General features: G+C 33.5%; 1 protein-coding gene across 9 annotated transcripts in view; it reads left to right on the top strand.

Annotated features, from left to right (window-relative positions):
- The window catches only part of LOC149805378 (uncharacterized), a 145,111-nt gene that overhangs the window by 29,374 nt on the left and 94,328 nt on the right, over positions 1–21,409 (top strand). For all 9 annotated transcript variants that reach the window (XM_089949846.1, XM_089949845.1, XM_089949844.1 and 6 more), the window contains 5 exons: positions 4,500–4,546; positions 11,348–11,464; positions 12,320–12,433; positions 14,125–14,241; positions 16,089–16,136. In XM_089949846.1, the coding sequence (XP_089805972.1) occupies positions 4,500–4,546; positions 11,348–11,464; positions 12,320–12,433; positions 14,125–14,241; positions 16,089–16,136 (443 nt within the window). The remainder of the gene's footprint in view (positions 1–4,499; positions 4,547–11,347; positions 11,465–12,319; positions 12,434–14,124; positions 14,242–16,088; positions 16,137–21,409) is intronic.

Raw genomic sequence — 21,409 nt, 5'->3', positions numbered from 1 at the left:
CAATTTTTTCCGTGCATAAGAATCATTTGTCCTCAGAAATCTCTTCTGACCAACCAAGAACCGTTCTTGGCCTGATGTCAGCCACATATTGTGTAGATTCGATCGAGATGGCAGCGCTGAGTGGGGGCTCATGTGCATATTATAATTTTTACCGGTAACTAACCAATTCTTCGCCGAATCTCATAATTTATTGATATGATGTTTTATATACCCGTGAGACAGTCAGCAGTATCCCATCGTCTGATGAAAACATAAACAAGTTCTTTGCGAGAAGACCATGGAATGGTTGTGGTTTCATATTTGACCAATTTTAATTTAGGCGCAATGATGTTAGTGGGATATCAGGTGTGCGGGATCGGTAAGGCAATGTCACATAGACTTCTAGTTCCGTTGATGAAGCTGTGATTTGGATTTTACTTACAACATCACGCCGCATTGAGACATAGATTTAGTATAAAACAAAACGTGTTTCAATGGAAATTGTTTTTTGAACTCATTATCATTTTCGTAACATATACATCACCAATATCTTCAAGTTGTTCTTGCATTAACAAGCTAATTGTCGCCGGTCCATGATATCATTGGTGATCAAACGATGACACATCGAAGGTCCCTCATTAATAACTAGAGGTGGGTACCACGAAATATTTTGTACTGCGGTATTCCGCATTTTAGTTTAACATACCGCATTACGTACCACGGTATACCCCAATTATATTTAGGGATCATCAATTTAATGTACATGCCTGACACGTTTTAAAAAGATTTCCGTCTTTCTAAAATGGAAAAATATATACCTCTGATTTATAGCAACAACAAAAAAACGCCATGTTATATCCATTATATTATTTGAAAATATATTTTGATACAAAGCAAAATAAAATATCTCAGCTGGAAAGAAAATCGTCATCTCCCAACCCCCGAAAATTAAATAGTACCTTATAGCAGATGCATTTGATAGGTGTATGTTAATTGTATTTGATAGGTGTATGTTAATTGTTATATAAGTTGTCATCTAAAAACTGTAACTAAAGCTTGTTTATTAGGCTTCGACCATGTAAAAGACGTGCTGCCATATGAGAGTTTGTTGATAAAATAGAAAGTGTTCACACTTAAGCCTACGATTCACTAGCAACAATTGCTGTACTAGGCAGGCAGACTTCGAGAGGGATGCCTACACCTGGGCAATATATTTATCAGAAAGGGCTGGTAAATATATAACACATTTACTCAACAAACGAAAAAATATTTTTGTACATCAATATTTAAGTAATATATTCAAACAGAAAACAACTACTCTCTTGAAAATCTCTGGATAATTCGCATTCTTAAAAGATATACACATACTTAACACATTTATATACGATAGTAGATAACTTAAAATGACGCTATTTAAATTCGAAATTCACTTTTTATTTTGCCACCACAAAAATATGGTTAAAGTATGATACATATCTTTATATTTTTGATGTTCAAAATTAATTTATGACAAAAGTCAACTGTTTTCCGAGAATTAATTTAAAAAATTTGAATTATCATGTCACGAAAAAAGAAACTTGCTATTAATACTAAATTCAAGATTACTCATGAATTTTCGTCCATTTTTTTCTAGAAATACCATTAGAGTGAAAAAATACCACAATAATGACAGTCGGATAAAGGTGCCTCTGTAAACCAGTATACCGTTAGTACCGCGCACCTCTATGAACGACATATGGTGCGTTTTTGCCCGTGCGAACCGACTTCACTAGTTTTTCCGACCGACCCACGTGTTCATTAACTTGTTGTTGTTTTCTTGTTGTCCACGGACAAGCATTTTAACCTGGACACTAGGTGTTAGCGCCAGGTTAAACTTTCAAACTTTTCTGAGTATAGCATTATAACCTGCACAGGAAATTTTATGTTACCAAACATGAGTTCATTCAAAAATTCTTGGTATTGTCGAGGCTAATCCGTCTGATCGCTTATGGGATAAAAAGCGAGCACCCATATAAATATCGGTTGTCATCGTTTTCCAGACCGTGTCGGAACATATCTTGGTATTGGTATATAAATCGACCCGCTAAATAATATGTTTGGAGATTATGCATCTGAACTTCCACGCATTTGTCCAGAGTGTATCCCGACCCAACGTCGGTGTATTTTTCCAACATCTTGAGAATATTTCCAAAGCCTTTGTTGATTTCATCATTATCAGACTCGGTGTCTCTATTGTTCAAGATCATAAATGGACCACTACGAATCAAACATTTACGACTTTTAAACCATCATTGTCTGATGACTTGCTATTAAGCGGCATAGACAAAATGTACACCAAGAGCAATATATCCTTTAACTCCGGGTGTGTTAGAGCGTTGTAAAGTTGATACGATTCCTGGACGCATCCTTGCTTGAACGATTCCCTAGCGTCACTGCTTAGTGCATTTGGGCTCTTTGTCGATTTGACGAACATTTTCCACTGCCTCAGCGGAGTTTGTGCCTGCGATGCGACGCTAGTTTTCTTAATCCTCGACTGGATACGTAAAATCTGCCGTCTTGACGCAGACAGAAATTTTTTGATATTAAATCATGCTTCTTTTGCACTCAGCTGTCTCATAGTCGGACATAGTTTGACCAAGAAACCGAACTGCGGTATTAAATCTGTTTCTCTTGCACCACTTGGTTTTTTGTATTCCACATTCTCGCGTGGATGGTTTTAGTTGTACTGTTAACGTTGCCTTTACATCCGATAGTGGTTTTTCTGGCGAATTAGTTGCATGTACGATATTAATTTCGAACAGATTCGCATGTGCAGCAATGCTGGTTACGAGACTTTACTACGAATAGACATCGTCAAGCACTTACACCAACACCTGACGCGACCACATGGGGTTTTCAATATTCGTACAATATTCTTACATTTTATATATATATATATATATATATATATATATATATATATATATATATATATATATATATATATATATATATATATATATATATATCTGTGTGTGCATATAGCAGATTGTTGTCTCAAGCAGACATCATCGTCAATGTTCTCGATTTATTATTCAGGCATATGTAATCGTCAGATATATAGGGTTGTCGAAATACTCTCAGTGAATAGTATTTGAATATACGGCCATTCACTGTAAATTACTTTTCGTCAGTGATAGTAATTTCCAAACTCAAGACGGTTGGTCGTAAACAAATTTTGAGACTAGGTTGCATCAAAGATGGAATACCGTCAAATATATCTTTATTTGAATATATTTCTCTTCAGTTTTAAAACAAATTCCAAATAATTGCACCTTGATCAGCACAAAAGTACTATACCAACTCATAAATGACCGCAGCACGTACAATGATATTGGATGACATAAAATGTCATGCTCTTCCTGTATATTAGCTCCATAGAGTATGTGTCTTTGCAAATGAATCTCTTTTATGAAAAACTCCAGAAATTTCATCTGCCGCTTAGACTATTCATCTTTTAGATATTTCTTATCCTCACGTAGAAGTGCCGTTGATATTTCCATACATTTTAATGCTGGTATAGTCAACGTTATCAGCTTCATATTTTTTTGCACATTATCATACAGTATCTTTTCGTGCTTTATAACATAAGCGTGACCAAGTCTACACCGTTGTTTCTCCATTAAATTCATACGTTTATAGTTTGTCTAGATGCACAGGAAAACAAAATCCGCATAAATTATTTGAAGATGTATAGTTGTGATAAAAAAACAGAGGTAGGTAGCTGGCCTGACTGCGGCATCTCTTTAGTAATTTCACGTGTGCAGACACTGAGGATGGCTCACCACTGGTTCATGTGCGCTTGCTTAAATTATACACTCATGTGCGATGAGGACAGAGGTTAAGTAGTAAAGTCATGCGGTGCTGAAGGCGTTGACCCGAAGCAATAAGCCTCATCCAAAACGTCCATTATGATGCTACTGATAGACTGGCCATATAACTATAAATGTGATTTGCAGGTTTTTCCCATAGAGTAAATATTTTTATTGAAACATTAACATTAAGAGCTATGAAAATTGGATTAGTTTCTGTGCCAAATTCTTGGATATTTTATTTCTTCCCTCTCCATTTGCAAGAAGCTTACGAGGACATATACAATTCCTACTTGTAATAAAATCCTACTAAAAAAACAGTTATAAAAAGGTAATCTACACACCTCGCTAAAAAAGAATCCTGTTTAACAAATTGCAAGTATGCAAATGCACATATATCAGCATTTTTACATGGACAAATATACACATATTCTGCAATATTTGCGTTTGTGTATTATTTAATATGGACATTATTCATTTGTCAAAAGTAACTGAATAATCTGTTCACAATGGAATCGTATAAGATGATTCCAACTCTGCTTGTTTAGTTATAGTAATCTTCATTCATTGATTTATCGGTACCATCTCGCATTATAACAAGTACATCCTTATTTTTAATATTAATTTCTTTACATTTGAAGTATCACAGATAGTTTTATTCCTTTGCAGTGCTGAAAGCAATGAAACCTGCATAAACCCCAGAATTATGCCTCCAGGTATTGTCACCACTATTATATTTCTTTATTTGTAAAACCACTCGCCACTCAAATATGTTGTTATGACCTAGATACAAATTTAAACTTCTACAAATGTACATTTATCTTTCCGTTTCTATGTAGATATTTTATTGGTTGAAAAACGTATTATATAAACATATCCCACTGTTTTTCAAAACTAGCTTTGTCCGACTACTAACATTATTCGTAATATTTTAATATAAATAAATTTCACTACCTGTTTTCATTAGATGCATATTATGGTATTATGGATCTAATTTGCAATTTGTATGGCATTTCATTTTCATCTTTCACAAAAAGAGTGCTTGTGTAGATTCACAGGTAGTTAATCATTTGTAACAAAAATAGTTTCAGATCATATGTGCAGGTATTTATTTAATCGCTAGCCATATGCTTCTGTTTTTTCAATACATTCGGAATTACTTCTTCACCAACGCAAGCACTTTAAAACATATAGCATGGAAATGCTGACAATAGTGATCAATTGGTGTTCACGCGAATCTAAATCAGTAACCGTTGAGTTGGACCCTCCAGACTCTCATCAGTCAACTGATGCTAGTTAAGTTGTATTTCAACAGTATTGATGACACCAGTAAAAAGAGAACTACACAGCAAATTTATATATGTGGTTAGGACCATGACCTCACGCAGCGATTACAGCTATGTTAATATATTAATGATATTATCATTTAATTGAAATTACCGTTGTCATACGTATGTATAAAGTGTTCGATGACAAGCCAAATCATGATAAATATACAAGCATGTAAGGGGAAGCTGAATTACTTGTAATTTCTTTTCCTTCTTACCTTGCTTACATTGGATTTTTACGCCGATATTCAAGTATATTTAATTAGGATTTTTTTCCCACTAATCCACAGGGTCACCATTTTTTTTACTGTGCCTGCCAAAATTTCATGATCGTACTAAAATCAAACAGACGCCAGTTTAGTTTCTAATGCAAAAGTTACTATTCATTAGCAACAACTCCAAACAATAACAACTGTATTTCACCATCAAGTCTCACGAAAACTTGAAAGTTCATATTCATTTTCTATATCGAATTCATCATCAGATTTATATGACACAATATGATCTGCTTCTGCGGACCCAAGTTTCTGTTATCCCTCTCCATTACATGTAGGGAGCTTACATTCTACATTCTAGGAAGCATTTATGAAAATGTGTAAACTCATCAACGAATGATCTACTCCGCACAATTTCGTATTTCTCTGAATACTTCGTACAGAACTGGCACAACATCTCTGCCTCTGTTACGTTACACTTCAGCCATTTCCATTAACATTATGGTACTTAGTCTTCCTTGTGGTACTATTTGCGATCGCGCTGTCTCTTTTCGGCAAATAATCCCTGATGTTTCGGCGGCGGCTGCATACTATGCAGATACTTCCACATATTTACAATGTCACCACACAATGTATTGCATATTTTTCAACAACGATACTAAAACACACTGTTCAGTATATTTCTGCATTATTAGTAAAGTTCGCAACGCGATCATTCCCATTGGTTAACATTAACCTAAGACTCTAAACATTTTGTTTACACCAGTAATGAAATCTGTGCTTCGTGGCAGTACACCAGGCCTGTTCCACATGTGCGAAGACTGTTTGGCAATAATCAAACTAATTTCCTTGAATAGTGGATTTAAATCTGTCTATTTGCACCGCGGAGCATTTATGGTACCTCGTCAGTTGCAGAATGTTGGTAGGTACTCAGCACAATAAACAGACCAGTTAACTATTAAAGAGAAATAACTACTCACGGAAACTTCTCGACTGTTGTTATAACGAATGGAGGTATTTTTCACTATCCCAACGGTGTGTGACTGGTGGGTTTTAGCGATTCTTTGATAAAATCACTAACAGCGAAACAGCACATTGGCGTTGATTTCGAACCATTATGTACGTTGCTTTTATGCTATGCATGCATTCCATCAGTACGCACGCGACTTTGAGATTCCAACAAATTTAATTTACACGTTAATCCTGTTGTGTTTCTTCTCTATTTGGTTATACGAATTCCATTGGCGTAATAATATATATTGCGTAGCTATGAGTATGTCGTACCACATCATCAGTTTTTTAGCTATGTAAAATGTATTGGAAGTACTTTTTGCTACCCTGATCTTCTCAAAAGTTTTTGTTGCAATATATTATATACATATGATTTAAATATATGATGAAGGCGTTATTGAAAATACCAAAGACAATTCGTTAAATTTACAAAGGCCCTTAACATTATACTTTATAACCTTATATACGCTTTTGAACACAGTTTGTCACGATTCAGCTTTGCAGAAGATATCTGGAAACAGGTTAAGATAGGTGTAATATTGTCACTCTGTTCTCTAGGAGAAACAAAAGGTCGAAAGAAATTGTAGCTCACTGTTTAGAATTGGTCGAATGTATGGTAAGACAGAATGTATGTCCTTTTAGGCAAAAGGAATAATTACTGTCTTTAATTCAGCAGCACCAGTCAGGTCTGTCTGAACAAATTGTAAAAAGGAATCTTGCAATTATATACCAATATACCATTTTTTGCACCTCTCCAAAGCCAATATTGAACCGAACCTTCATAGATAATGTTTCAAGAGGGTAATGTTTTATTTTTTCAAACATTCGGTAAATTTAAATATTAAAATATGAAGACCGTCTACATGTTTATAAAGAGATGCTCATACAATCATAAAAGTGATCGAAAGCGCCATTGATGATATAGGTGTCGTAGGACGAAACAATGTGTTATTTAACAAAGATTGCAAAAGGATAGTTAGAAATAGATACTTTAAACATGGAATTGAGAATCAGAAGAATGAAGATATCAAACAAAAAGACAATTTAGGTAAAGAGGAATTACGTAAACGAATGGCATAAACAACCAGACAAGCAAGAAATCAAATTAGTAATTGTTTTTTAGTTGAGCTCTACAATTTTTTACAATTAATAAATATTGTTCAATTTTAACGAACTGCCAAGCTGTAATACTGCAGGTAATAAACGCATTGCACAAATATGTATAGAGATAACAATCTGCTACACGGGAAATACCTTTCAAGTAGGAGCTATTAATTTCAAAATTACGCCCTTACAGCAATTATAAAATGAGCAGTTGGGGTTTTTGATGTTTTAACGACAGTTTTTACTCTTTTTGGATGCATCATGCAGAGAACATGGGGTCTAAGTGCTTTTTACTGGGAAAAACCGAATTATTCGACTCCGGTTGTCTTTGATTAGTATCGAACCTGCGACCACTTGATTATGAGTACGAGGCGTTACTGGCTTATTACCCTTTCTCTCACATTTTATCAAGGTAAATTTCATTCCTAAATTGATATATAGTTTTGCTGTTTACTTTCAGATATGAAAAGTGTTGTATATTGGCAAAATATTACATTCCGATGATCGAGCCTTATATCCAGCAAACAATTGTATCAATCCATACCAATGTAACCTTATTTGCAATAACTTTATCAACTCGCAAAATCATTATTGGTGATACGTCAATAGAGAAGTGCATCTTTTTTATAATTTGACTCAAAATATTTAATTGTACATTAGAGTAATGGACAACTTGAACCAACTAATATGCTATGTGATTACAAACAAAATTCTAATTATGTTGATGGAACAGTTAAACACTCGAGAAAGATAAAACATTAACAAGTCATGAAAATTATGATTTATGTACCTTTTACGTAAGATAAAACAAGAAATATGTAGATTAAAACAAATTATTAGGTCTTATGTGATATGTATTTTAGGTCAACATGTACAGTATATAGGATGTAAAACAGACAAAAGTGTTTGAAAAAGTAATCCTGATGAACAAGAATAAAGCTGAGATGAGAACATTACAAGAAGAATTCAGTAATATATTTCAGAACCAATAGTTAGACAAAACAATCATATTAGGGCTGTTTCCTATGGAAATGGTGATGAGAAGCAAGAACAATTTTAAAAATAGTCATTAACTACATTTAATTTCGGAATTAATACCGCAGTAAATGCCTCATGTAGCAATGAATGTAATATCAGCAGTTGACACACATTTTGTAACATACGACACAAGATAATATAAACAGGAAAGACGAAAATGGCAAGCGTCTTGTAGTCACAGCTGCATGGCATACAGCTGAAACAGCTTGTGGCTCTAAAGACATAAATAAGGAAACAATAAGCATTTATAAATGCGCATATCGTTACCCTTATTTTTCAATTTTTTTTTATTCTTGTCGTTGTGAGATGTAAAACTTTTAATACAATGCCAAATAAGTTAATGCCAAAAAGACATAATCTCATGACAAGCATATTTAAAAAAACATTGTCCAGTGTTGTTGTTGTTTATTTGTAGTTGGCATTACTATTAATTCCTTTTATAACTGTGGCAACAAATGAGTTACCTTTATCACTATATTTTGACAAACCTTTTAAAATCTTTGCTATGGTTAGACCAAGAATTGCTATCATATGCATAGCTGTAAAATTCGCAGCATTAGTCACGCCATTCTTACTGAACAATTGTTTTAGCATTTCGCCTAATGGAAATCTTTATCCTACTTAAAACCTTTCTCCTAATGGAAACCTTTCTTCTAATTAAAACCTTACGCCTAATGGAAATATTTCGTTGACTTTGAGATTTATGTTATTAATATTTTCATCAAACTTTATTTCTCAAGCTGTTGAATAACTCAGTAAATGTAAACCTTTGCTTGTATATTTTTCAACTCTTCTTGCAATATACCATGTTTAGTTGCATCAATCTTTTGCTGAAGTCCTTATTTATTCCCTCTATCTAATTTTAATACAGTGCAACGTTTGATATCATCGGATGTCAGTTTGATTTGAATACCACAACAGCAATCACGTAACGTCCTAGTTCTCATTATTCTTGCAGCGTATATAAAATAGCAGGATAAATTTTCAAAGGTGTGTGGCAATACTCCATTATAGCGGCTGATTCAGTTACTTGTTGTTCCAATGTTGTTTACACAACTAACGGCCATTTCGGAATTGTTTCTTCTGATGTGTATGGTTGTACATTAGAGTGGTACCATCATCTTTATGTTTGTTCTTATTGGTTACTCCGGCTAGAATTAGTATTGAGTTTTTACACCGTCTATACTTTCTTCTGTCTTTTGCGACTATTGGATTTTATAGTTTCTATTTAGTCACTGAACCCAGTTGACAGTTCTGGAGGAGGTTGAAATAGTCTTACATATAACTGATAGTTTTTCGTCATTTTATTGAATGGTGTTTATTAAACAAATACACTTTAGCTGATATGTGGGTAGGAGTAAATTAATAATTGCCAATAGTGCTAGCCAGGTACCCATCCTCATCTAATTATTACATGCTTTTGTTATCATAGAGGATATAGAAATCTCGTAGTAATATGACTAAAATTGTTAAAACTGTTAAAATCCAAACTCTCTCTCTCTCTCACACACACACACACACTCGTTTTCTCGACAAAAATCGCTTTTAGTGCTTACACATATCAAAAACAAGCACGCGTGTTATTATCAAAGAAAGGCAAGAGAAAGCCTGCAAAATATATTGACCTAAATGTTCTTAATTTTATTTAATCGTAAGCAGATTTTAAAACTGACCCTGAAATCGAAGCATAGATAATGATACTGAAAGATATTGACAGACCTCTAAATGGATGTTGTCGTAAATTATCTTGCTTACAGCGAGGTGATGGCTGTGTGTTGAGTGTGAAAGTCCGCTGCCATTTGCACTAAATTTAGGTTTTGCTAAATGTTCTCTTTACGACGAGATATAGTGTGTCAGAGTTCCTTAATGGGGACATTTTTTGTAAAGAAAAAGAAGATATACTGTTAATGGATGCCAACAGGACCGACGGGGGGGGGGGGGCAACCGAGAATATATCTCCGGGGTCGGGACATGCAAGGGGGCCTTGGAAGAACAACACTTTTTAATTTATAAAATAACTTTTTTTTTAACAAGAACAGGGAGAGGCCCGGGTGTTTCTTACCCCAGGGACCGTGATCACTCTCTGCAGCCCTGGATGCCACCAATGACAGTTTTGTGACTTTTAACCTAGGGCTTTCTGATCCCCCCCCCCCCCCCAAGTTATCTGGGAAGGAAAGCAACTGCTTTTTAACAACCGAAAATACCCGTCTTATTCTTACTGGCATATCATTCACTCCGTAACGACCTCTTTGGATAATTTTTGGAGCCCCCCCCCCCCGCTCCCAACGCACGGAGCCACCAGTAAGCACGGCATTTGAAAATAAACTTTTAAACAAGTTTAATATGATATTGAACTTAAAATGTTCTTCCGTATCTATAAAATTACTTCTTTCTCTAGATATAATTTTAAAAAGCATTAATGCGCGGTGCACCTCTCAGCGCTTGGCCCGATTGGGCAAATCGGTCCGATCGGCCTAAGGCCGGCCCTGCATTCACTGCACAGCCTGATTTATTCTTCATGGCATAAATTCAAAGACTGCATATTTCATGATAATTAAACGAAGTACTGTTTTTATCTGATATTGGTTTTACATAAATTTGGGTTTTTGTACTACACCTTGTTCGTTATAAAATTGGAGGTTTTTTTTACATAGGCAGGGACCATGCCGTATTCTAAAGCTATTCAATGGTTCCTTGGTATAACAGAAAGCACAATGAAAATCAATTAAAATGTATGCATGGTAAAAGCACGAGTACGTACAATTATTTTAATAGAAGGAATTATGCTTTATTTGCTTATGTTCTATACATGGATTTTCAGATCCATGCCTAAGATTACCCTGCGTACATGGTACTTGCAAGCGAAATACCGACGATTTGAGCCAGTTTTATTGCCAATGTGTCTCCGACCATTTTTATGGCAAATTGTGTGAGAAAGGTATTCTGCTGGAATTACTTTCATATACATTTCAATGCTAAGCTTCAGTTTCAATTGAATGATTAAAAAATAGCAACTTAACTCATTTTGCTTCAGAGCATATATTATCTGGTTTTTATATTCTTATTTTAAGGCAACACATCCACCAAATCACGTCATCTCCCTACCTGTGTGCGTGCGTGTGTGTGTGTGTGTGTGTGTGTGTGTGCATACAACCCTATTTCGCTTTATCTATCTGCAGCTACATTTACCTTTCTGTTTTCTTTAAAATATTTATCCTCTTAAAATGAATGATAGAAACTGAATTTAAATATGAGAATTTGGTATCCATTTACGAAATATACTATATCATTCGAACGAAATCTATAATTAAAGAAATTTAATATTGTTTACGTCGATTACATTCTTAAAGTATTCTATCAATACACAAAATTGATTGTACCCAGGAAATCTTGACTACTTTTACTGATGTATATTTACACCATGAAAAGACTATATAACTTGACTACTTTTACCGATCTATATTTACACCATGAAAAGACTATGTAACTTGACTACTTTTACCGATGTATATTTACACCATGAAAAGACTATATAACTTTATAACTTGACTACTTTTACCGATGTATATTTACACCATGAAAAGACTATATAACTTGACTACTTTTACCGATCTATATTTACACCATGAAAAGACTATATTACTTTATAACTTGACTACTTTTACCAATGTATATTTACACCATGAAAACACACACACACACACACACATATATATATATATATATATATATATATATATATATATATATATATATATATATATATATATATATATATATATATATATATAAGAGCAGGATGATTGTCCTCCAAATCGATGCCAACATGGGAGCTGCATGGATCTTCCTGGACCAGCGTTTCATTGCACATGCCCCGCTGGTTGGACCGGAAAACTCTGTGACAACCGTAAGTTTAATATTAACAGAGCATAAATGATCACAGTTGAGCAGAAACTGCTCATTTCGATTCCAAACGTCATGTACGAAAACACAATCTTCGGCACAACGTTCAAAGCTACCCAAACGTGTTTATTAATAAATGTTCGCAGTGTCAAACTGTTTATTGCTAACGTTCACAGCGTTGAAAAAGACAGATTAGACATATTCGAAGGCAAAAACAATGAAAAACCACGGCCCGTCTACATCTTTATTAGTTAGGTCTGTGATAACTTAAGAGCCAGAAAATGTCAAAATAATGTGATAGACCGTCTGAACATTGCTATGCTTGCCACATGTCACATGTATTTTTAAATTATGTGCGGTTTTTAAAAACAATTCATACCATAGTGAGGATGCCACCATGATATTTCCAAAATTATGTTAATATTTTTCACAAAAACAAAGAAAGTTGCCAACCCAAATTCGAAGAATGATTTTAAGTTTTTTCCGCCGGTTCCCAACAAACTTTCACACGTCATATTCCATTGTAATATATTTATAAGGCACTTAATATAGAAGCTACAACTGATTGTTCGCAATTCAATTCAAGTCAGCCATAACTTAATAATTTTCCATTTCTTTTGGCCAAGCATCAGTCTTCTTTTGATCCTTGAGTAGTTCACTAGAAACTGGAAGTTGGTGGAAATCGAAAAGCCGTTTGGCTTCCTTATTTCAAAGTGCATCTTCGGGACAGTTTTCGTGAGAAAAGTAATAAAATGCTTATATAAATAAATGCTGGCATCCTTGTTTTAGAGTGACAATATATCAATAAATCTGCGCCCTGTTGAAAATACTAGTTATCTGGGGTACACGTGATACTGTTTATCTGAAGAGAAGGAAGAAACAATGATGTTATATCCTGGCTCTTTAACTCCCCGCATGTCGATTTCATAGCTCGTTGAAATGCAAAACTTGTCCACATTGAAATGATACCTGGATTACTTTAATGTGTTACAATCAATGCGAGACCATGAAACAGCAATTTCTCAAGTTACAAAACCGTGTCTCTTAATATATACATACTTATCTATGGGGCCAAACATTACAAGGGTTCTAAAATCGCCGTGTTCACTCAGAACAATACGCTTTTGCGATTTGAGCCCATTTTAGTATCAAGCTTTCGTCGCATGCCTCTGTATAGTAAGAGTTAAGCAGCATGGTGGATAAGCGCACTGGGTTCAGTAACTTTGTGACAAGGACAAGAATCTGTTGAATATCAATGGACTAGTACTTAATTATATTTCCCCTCAGCTTTGCTAAGGATATTAGCGTAGTCAAAATTCGATCCATTGTGTATATATATTTGCACATTCATTTTTATTGTTGTTGCATCGAGCCTTATCAATGAAATACATTTACAACTGCTGTATTATTTTCTGACAAACATCTCATTATGTGTTTTGTGTTAGAACGATTTTCTGAACTATTAAAGAGTATTATTTCTTGTTTATAAGTTATTTGTGTGATATGTATTTTATTGGCCACACTTTTTCGGTATGACCTGTGTCTTTAACTATGATACGAATTAAAATTTACTCTGCTATGAGACTTTTGCAACTTCTCAAATTATACTCTCAGAATACTGTTGCTTCGTACCGCAATACATTATTTTATAATTACAAGAGAAACTGATAGGAAGTTTTGTTTAATTTCTTTTAGCTTTAAGTAGTTGCAGGCCTGGTTACTGTAGTGGCCGTGGGGAATGTAAAAATGAGGGTTATCCTTACTACAGCTGCGACTGTTTCCAGAGATTCGAAGGTCCCAATTGTACAATCGGTAAGAATATATTATATAATCATACTAGTAGGTCAAATCAGTAAGTTTTATTTCAAAGACCTATGAATTTTAAAGCAATATATTGCTACAAAATCATTTTTCCATTTGTTATAACAAACAAGCAATACTAAATAAGGAAGTGAGATAACATTAAGTGCCCTATAGTAGAGACCATACAAGTAAAATCTAGCCTATGTATGATAATAGTTTTCTGTATCGATTTGCTTTCTAATCGAACGATTTGTTTTATACACAATGATATATTTCAGTAATGAAATTGAGAAATGAAATATACTTCTAAATTATTATCGGATTGCCGCTTCATACGTCTGGTCCATTATAGTAGTTACAACTTTTCGCCTGCTACAATATTATTTCAAATTCGTATATGGTGGTTATCTTTGTATCTTTGATTTCTATTTGATGTCATGAAATAAAGCGTTAAGCAGTTCACAATTGCTTGGGTACCATAAGGTTAATCCACACAAATCTTCTTGTAATGATATATAGATAGATAGATAGATAGACAGACAGACAGACAAACAGATAGATAGATAGATAGGTAGATAGATATGTAAATGTTCGATTGATTAAACGGTCATTTCAAATGCTGTTGCTCTCCACCCTTCTTGCAAGATAACGCAGTGTTTTTCACAGCGGGGTGAGGGTGGACGGAGTGGATGGGCATTGTACCAGCAAACATCGCAGAACGAATGAACGAACTAATGAACTTATAAATGAATTAATGAAACTGTTGAATAATAAATTAATAGATAAATGATTTTGATCAAAACAAGCATAATAAATAATCATATGGTTGAAGGAAAGAAATATGCCGTTAAAGAGAAAGGTATAAAACTGTAAAAGCAATTGAAGTGAATTTAAATGTGGAACAAGAATGCTCTTTTATTTTCTTTCAAAAACCATCTTTGTTGCTTTAAATTTAGATACTTTCTGTAAAATTGAAGTTAGCATCAACAACTTTTTTTAAAATTGAGTGATTAAGAACTGTTATAAACTCTTGGATCTCCCACCAAATAAAAGAGATATCATCTCTTAAAGACATGGTTGAGGAGAGAGCTGTTTTTCTGCAAAGATATGTTGACTTTAAAGCATCCGTCATCAAAACTATTGTAATGTGTAAAACCATACGTTCTGTTAATTTTGATGCTGAAAATGGCACAAATGAATGTTATGTAAAAATAAAAAGTGTACGAGTGACTTGGGGTATTCCCAATAAGGTTTTCTTAATTAATGAGAACGGACCCTTCAGATGTTAAGTTGATGTTGATAATAAACTAAACTGGGCACTAATATAAAAACATTTAACATTATTTCCTCCAGGACTAATGCATCATGTTCATTACTATCCGCAATCATACTTTTATGACGATTTCTCTTTTTCATTTATAGGTCTCTCAGTCTGTGAAAGCAACTTTTAATTTTGACTGCCAGTAATGCAATTAAACAATGCTCTTGAAAATTCATCTTTCAGTCATTTAGTTTGTATGAATTGCACAAAGGAATGGAACATTAAAAAACGAACAAAACATTAAACAGACAGAGGAAATATGTAAGAGGTGGAGTGGGTCATTAACTGTATTTGTACTTTCTACACCAGATATATATGTATACAGTAAAGTTCACTTTGCTGCAGATTATTGTTGCTCTTAACTTACAATCTCTAATGGCCTTGGGCAAGTTTGCTGAAGTTGCCCTCAATCGAAACATCGTAAATTATCGCTGGATATACAATCACGGGAAGGATCGTGGATATGCACACAGAGAATGTGAAAAGAGTCTTTTATAATCCATATTATAATACAGTTTCTCCCTCTTCGTTACAGATAAGTGTCCCCATGCATATCGAGATAATAGAACATGCAACGAGAAAGGTAGGTTATGGATTCTTTGATTGAGTGAACATGTTTGTTTATCTATTTAATGTTGATTTGAAGGGAAAATGGAGATAAAAATTGCGAGAATCAGTCTCACACTGAGGTAACAATCTAAGTATCAAATATATCTTTGACTTTTTATGCATGCATGTATGTATGCGTGCGTTTGATTGAAAATTTAATATTTAAATTTTTTTTTGAATCATTAGCATTCGTTCAAGTTAATCTAGCTTAAGTTTGAAAATAAGTAATCTTGGTTGCACGGTTTCAGGCACAATTTGTATATTTATCTCACTGACGATTCCTTATCATCATATTTTGATTAACCATGATTTATCTAGACGATTATTATTATGAATATTAATATTATTATTATTGCTGTTACTATTATTATTAATAATTTTCTCTGAAATTAGCAATGCACACACATTGCTTCAGTATTTGCTAACTGTTGTTCCGACAATAGAAATCCACCCTACATCAAAATACGTATTTTGAAACATTACACATCTACAAATATATCCTCCATCATTCGAATAAAAACGCCACAATTGTGCAGATATTTGAGTGAAAAAAGATTATGGTTATATCCCCATATAGTCCCTTATAACATTTAATTTACAAAACTGGAACTTGAAGCACTGAGCATTAAACCTCACCTTCTTTGAAAATAACTTTGCAGACTATATTCAACCCTCAGTTCTAATAGAGAAATATAAATAATAAAAGTAATGTTTATTAATTAATTGAGGCTTAGAATCCAGGATTTCGTAATAGTCTTGTATATTTCTTTTACAAAGAAATCAGTTTGCTTCATTCTATTGATTTCCAAACAGGAATTATATATACCTTTTATTCTTGTAAATTGTTGTTATCTTGCCGACATTAGTGAGTATTTGTAAGGAAGATTGTGAATTCCAGAAGCTATATTTAACGAAAGAAAGGTGTACGTAAACCTTCTAAAGTTTATTCAGATATTAAGTTATCGTTTCATGGTAGTTTATTTATCATTCTCAGTGAAGAATACTTACATTTTAAGCATTTTTTAACAGATTTTCATTATTCTATGCTGTAATAGCTATAAAGGTTAGCTGGCAATTTGCAACCTGGACAGTAATAAACATCCATTTTATATGGTTTGATACTTTAAACTGATTAGATAAATACATGCTTGATTATGATATGAACAAGTTATATATGTATGTATGGATGGATGGATGGATGGATATATATGTATGGCAAAACATATAAACAAATACAATCTAAAATCGCTTGTGAGATTAGCAGCTACCTAAAAATTTTAAAAAATCATATTAGTTATCTCAGTTTCTGAATACATGAACTGAGTAGTTATTGTCTGACAAAGTACATTGCAGCTATATTAGCAGGCCAACAGGCGAATTACAGATTACAAAAACCTTAAAATTCAATAACTTACAGCATCTATTTAATTCTCTTAATTTGATAAACTCTTTTGCGTATCCTAACGTTGAACTAATTTTAGACTTTATATAAGTTTAATTGCATTATAATATTTACATTTTTATAGTATAATTTGTTTTGCAAAGTCATTGTAGAGAAGTTTGGCAGAGTGAAGATATCCCAAAGATATACTATAAAGACAGCTGCAAAAGAATCGACAAATTTGTGTCGAATGTGAATAATACCTCTAACGTATCTCACACGTTTTCATATTTTCTAATTTCAATGAGAATAAGTGTTTCTGTTGAAAACACGGACGAATATTTAACTTAACGTTAAAAATGTCAGACTAAGGCTTGTATTATTCTCACGCTATTTTTCGCCACGAATATGTTTGACCATACTATTATACTATTATTATGCATGTGCAACCAAATACACACTACTTAACAGATTCCGAATTAATTGCCTTACTACAGATGTGAGAAAATATACCCGTAATTTCATAAAATATTTTAAATTTTAAAATAGAATTAATTTAAGATACAAAAATCATTTAAAAATAAATGACTGATGACTGAACCGTCTGTAGAGTGAAGTCAAGAAAAATATTTGAAGCATACCAATAAATTGTGGGAACATATTAAAGGGGATAAAAATTAGGTATGGTTGAATTTAAAGAATGGTTAAACGAGCGATCTACCAACGTATTTCAAATGCAAGCAAGAAAAAGATTTCCTCTCAATTTGGGTCGTGTTGGTCACGTGGATGATGAGTGTCAAGCATACATCTTACATTAATATCAGCTTATAACAATAAATACCAACACATCATGACGGTAGTATATGTCTTATCAAACGATGTTTATGCTAAGGAAATTAAGTCTAAAGTTGGTGATGACATATAAGACGCACATATGGAAATCGTCTGTGAGTAAAAGCCAGAATGATACAATTCGATGAAAGGAATGAATTTATAACCTTAAAGGTTAAGGAATTATTGGAGAAAGAAAAGTATTTTTAATATAACACTGAACACTAGAATGCAGAAATATTTCACTAAAATTGCAACTGGAACATGGATGAATGAATTGCCGAAACTTATTAATGGATAAAACAATACTGATCGAGACAATAGATCTATAATAGGTTCATGTTGTTACTTTTGGAACGCTAAAATATTAAACCAGTGATACGGTTATGATGTAAAAGATATTATTATATGCTCATTTTTTTTCTCCGTTAACTTTACATTATCAGATTCGTTCAATATCTTACGATATTGCACACCTTCATATTGCACCCACGCGCTGAACACGTTTGCCCAATAGTGTATTAGGAACTACTTTGTAAACAAGTCATGTACATTCGCATAGTAGACGCAATACGTTTTGGTTGATTAAATTTGTTTCTGAATGAACAAAACCAGATGTTTCGTGGACTGCAACATACCAACTGTTTTGCTATATTCCACGTTAACCTTTTGATACATTGTTTCAGATTTTGCGATAGACACCAGATTTCATAAAATTGCTTGGTACCTACAAATAACATGCAATCTATAAAGGCATAAACTGTCTCCTTTAGCTGGTAATAAGAATGGCAAAAAATATACTTAACAGTTTTACATCCAGAATTTCCTCAAAATGTACTTTCTTAGGTCTGCAAATCCGAATTACATGAGCCATGTCACGAGTTCTCAAGCTTGATAATCAAATCTATTACACATTTCAAAATTGTACTGTAATTTCGACTATATTCCAAGTGCAATTACATCTTCCTTACTGTACTCAAAATGAAATAAACATTAAATTCAATAGCGTCTTTTTGATAATTGCAATTGAAACACTTCATATTTTCCCCACATAATGATTTCAAATAGTCAATGACAGAACAAACAGACTTGCATATGTAAACACGCTTCTCTCGCGCCGCTTCAATCCGATGTATTTCATGTACAATTTGCACAGATGAATCCAGTCCAAAATCACAAACTTTCGTCGAATCGAAACAAAATACCAAAGTCTATTCATTCCAGACCAAATGGAAAAGTTGTTGCAATGCGCATTCATTCACAATATGACTGCAAGTTTCAATTTTAACTGGACACGCCATTTTCTTTCTAAAGTTATGTCGAGCGCGCGACTAAGTTTAAATTTATCTGGGCGGAGTTATGCGTATTAATAATGATGTTGTGTAATGATAAATCTGCGCTTGTGTATTTAGTTTGGAATGCGTCATACATTCATTTACGTTGTTTCTTGTAGTGTATTTTGTTTATATAATTAAACCTTAGGTATAATTAAAAAAATGAGCATATAATAAAAAGGTTACTGCATTTGTATGAGAAAATATGAACTCGTTTTGTCGGAAGGATATACTTCGCTCCCAAGGTCGTGCAGTATTCCATCCCAAAACTCGTTTATATTTTCCCATACAAATGCAGTAACCTATAATTAATCACTTTGTGCAAAAGGGTCTGTCTTATTTTACATAAGAGATATTACAAAATCAGGCAATTATTATTTGAAGACCATGCTGCACCTAAATTGGAAGACTTTAAGGGTGAGAATACTAAGATGGTATTTTCTGAGGAAGGGTTATCTCTATATGATAAGCAAGATTTTAAAACGTTTGAGGAAGAACAAAAATGAACGGTACAAAATATATATTCCTAAAATGGAAAGAATATGACGAATATAACAGTTGGTAACTTACTCTAAATATTGTCTTGGATGAGCAAACAGAACTCCTCATTGTCGAACGTACAAACTTCACAAGGTTAAACTAAGTATGTAAAATTATCCATCTAAAAATTTAAGAATAACCTAAATATACAAGCAAATAAATTATTCTGAAGACCAGACCTATTGACAACATTTATGATTAAATTATTATAAAAAGGTCTCAACATGTGTGCTGCTATTGTAGCTAATTTAAGAGGACTAAATAATTTCAGTCAGCACCAATAAGACTGGATATATCTGTTCAGACATTTGGGAGTAGACAATGATTGGATTGCGAGACAACATAAATATTGCAAAAGTGCACATTAGTTTCAGAATGAAAGATTCCACATTCTGACCTCAAATATTACATAAATTAGCATGTGTTTCATATTTGGCGAAATGCGCGGAATGCGAATTCCAGAAACAGGTTTCAAAACATGAAACGAATCATAGGAGATTGTCATCCCTCTTATAGTAAACAAACCTGAAAGAGATGATCTGGTACTGAGCCATTCTCGTATCAGGCATACATACCTGACTCACGCATTTACCTGAAAGGTGAACCCTGACCATAATATCTCCTCTACCAGTCTCAACTAACTGCGGAACACATTCTTGTCTATTGTGTCGACTTCCACCACGTGAGACAGAAGACAGAGAAAACATCAAATTCGTATGTAGAAATTGCAGGTAGCATAAATGGACAGCATGACATATTTCGATGTGGTGAAAAAGACCAGATGGAACGTCGAAACACACTTGAGTAAATCAAATCTGCATCTTAATAGAGGAATAATAAGATCAAATAAAGCAAACAAAATAAATGATATGCTAGTATGTAAACTGTTTCAAATGGATCGATGTACGAACACCAAAAGAGAACATTTCATAATAATTTTAATTAAAATTATACTATAATAAATGGCTTTATTACTTGATTAATAATCTCAAAACCTGAACGAAGAAATTTCAAACACCTTTAATGTTTTTCACCAAAAAGGGAAGTTATTAAACAAGATGAAGATACAATAATTCCAGATATTCTGCACAATTCGTTTAAAATTGCTTTAAACGAGTACATATTTTATGGGGAAAGCAATCAGGCGCTGTATTTATTTTT

The sequence above is a fragment of the Sinohyriopsis cumingii genome, chromosome 2, assembly GCF_028554795.1.
Source record: "Sinohyriopsis cumingii isolate HCF-2022 chromosome 2, ASM2855479v2, whole genome shotgun sequence".
Taxonomy (NCBI): domain Eukaryota; kingdom Metazoa; phylum Mollusca; class Bivalvia; order Unionida; family Unionidae; genus Sinohyriopsis; species Sinohyriopsis cumingii.
This window is presented reverse-complemented; position numbering and strand designations above follow the sequence as displayed.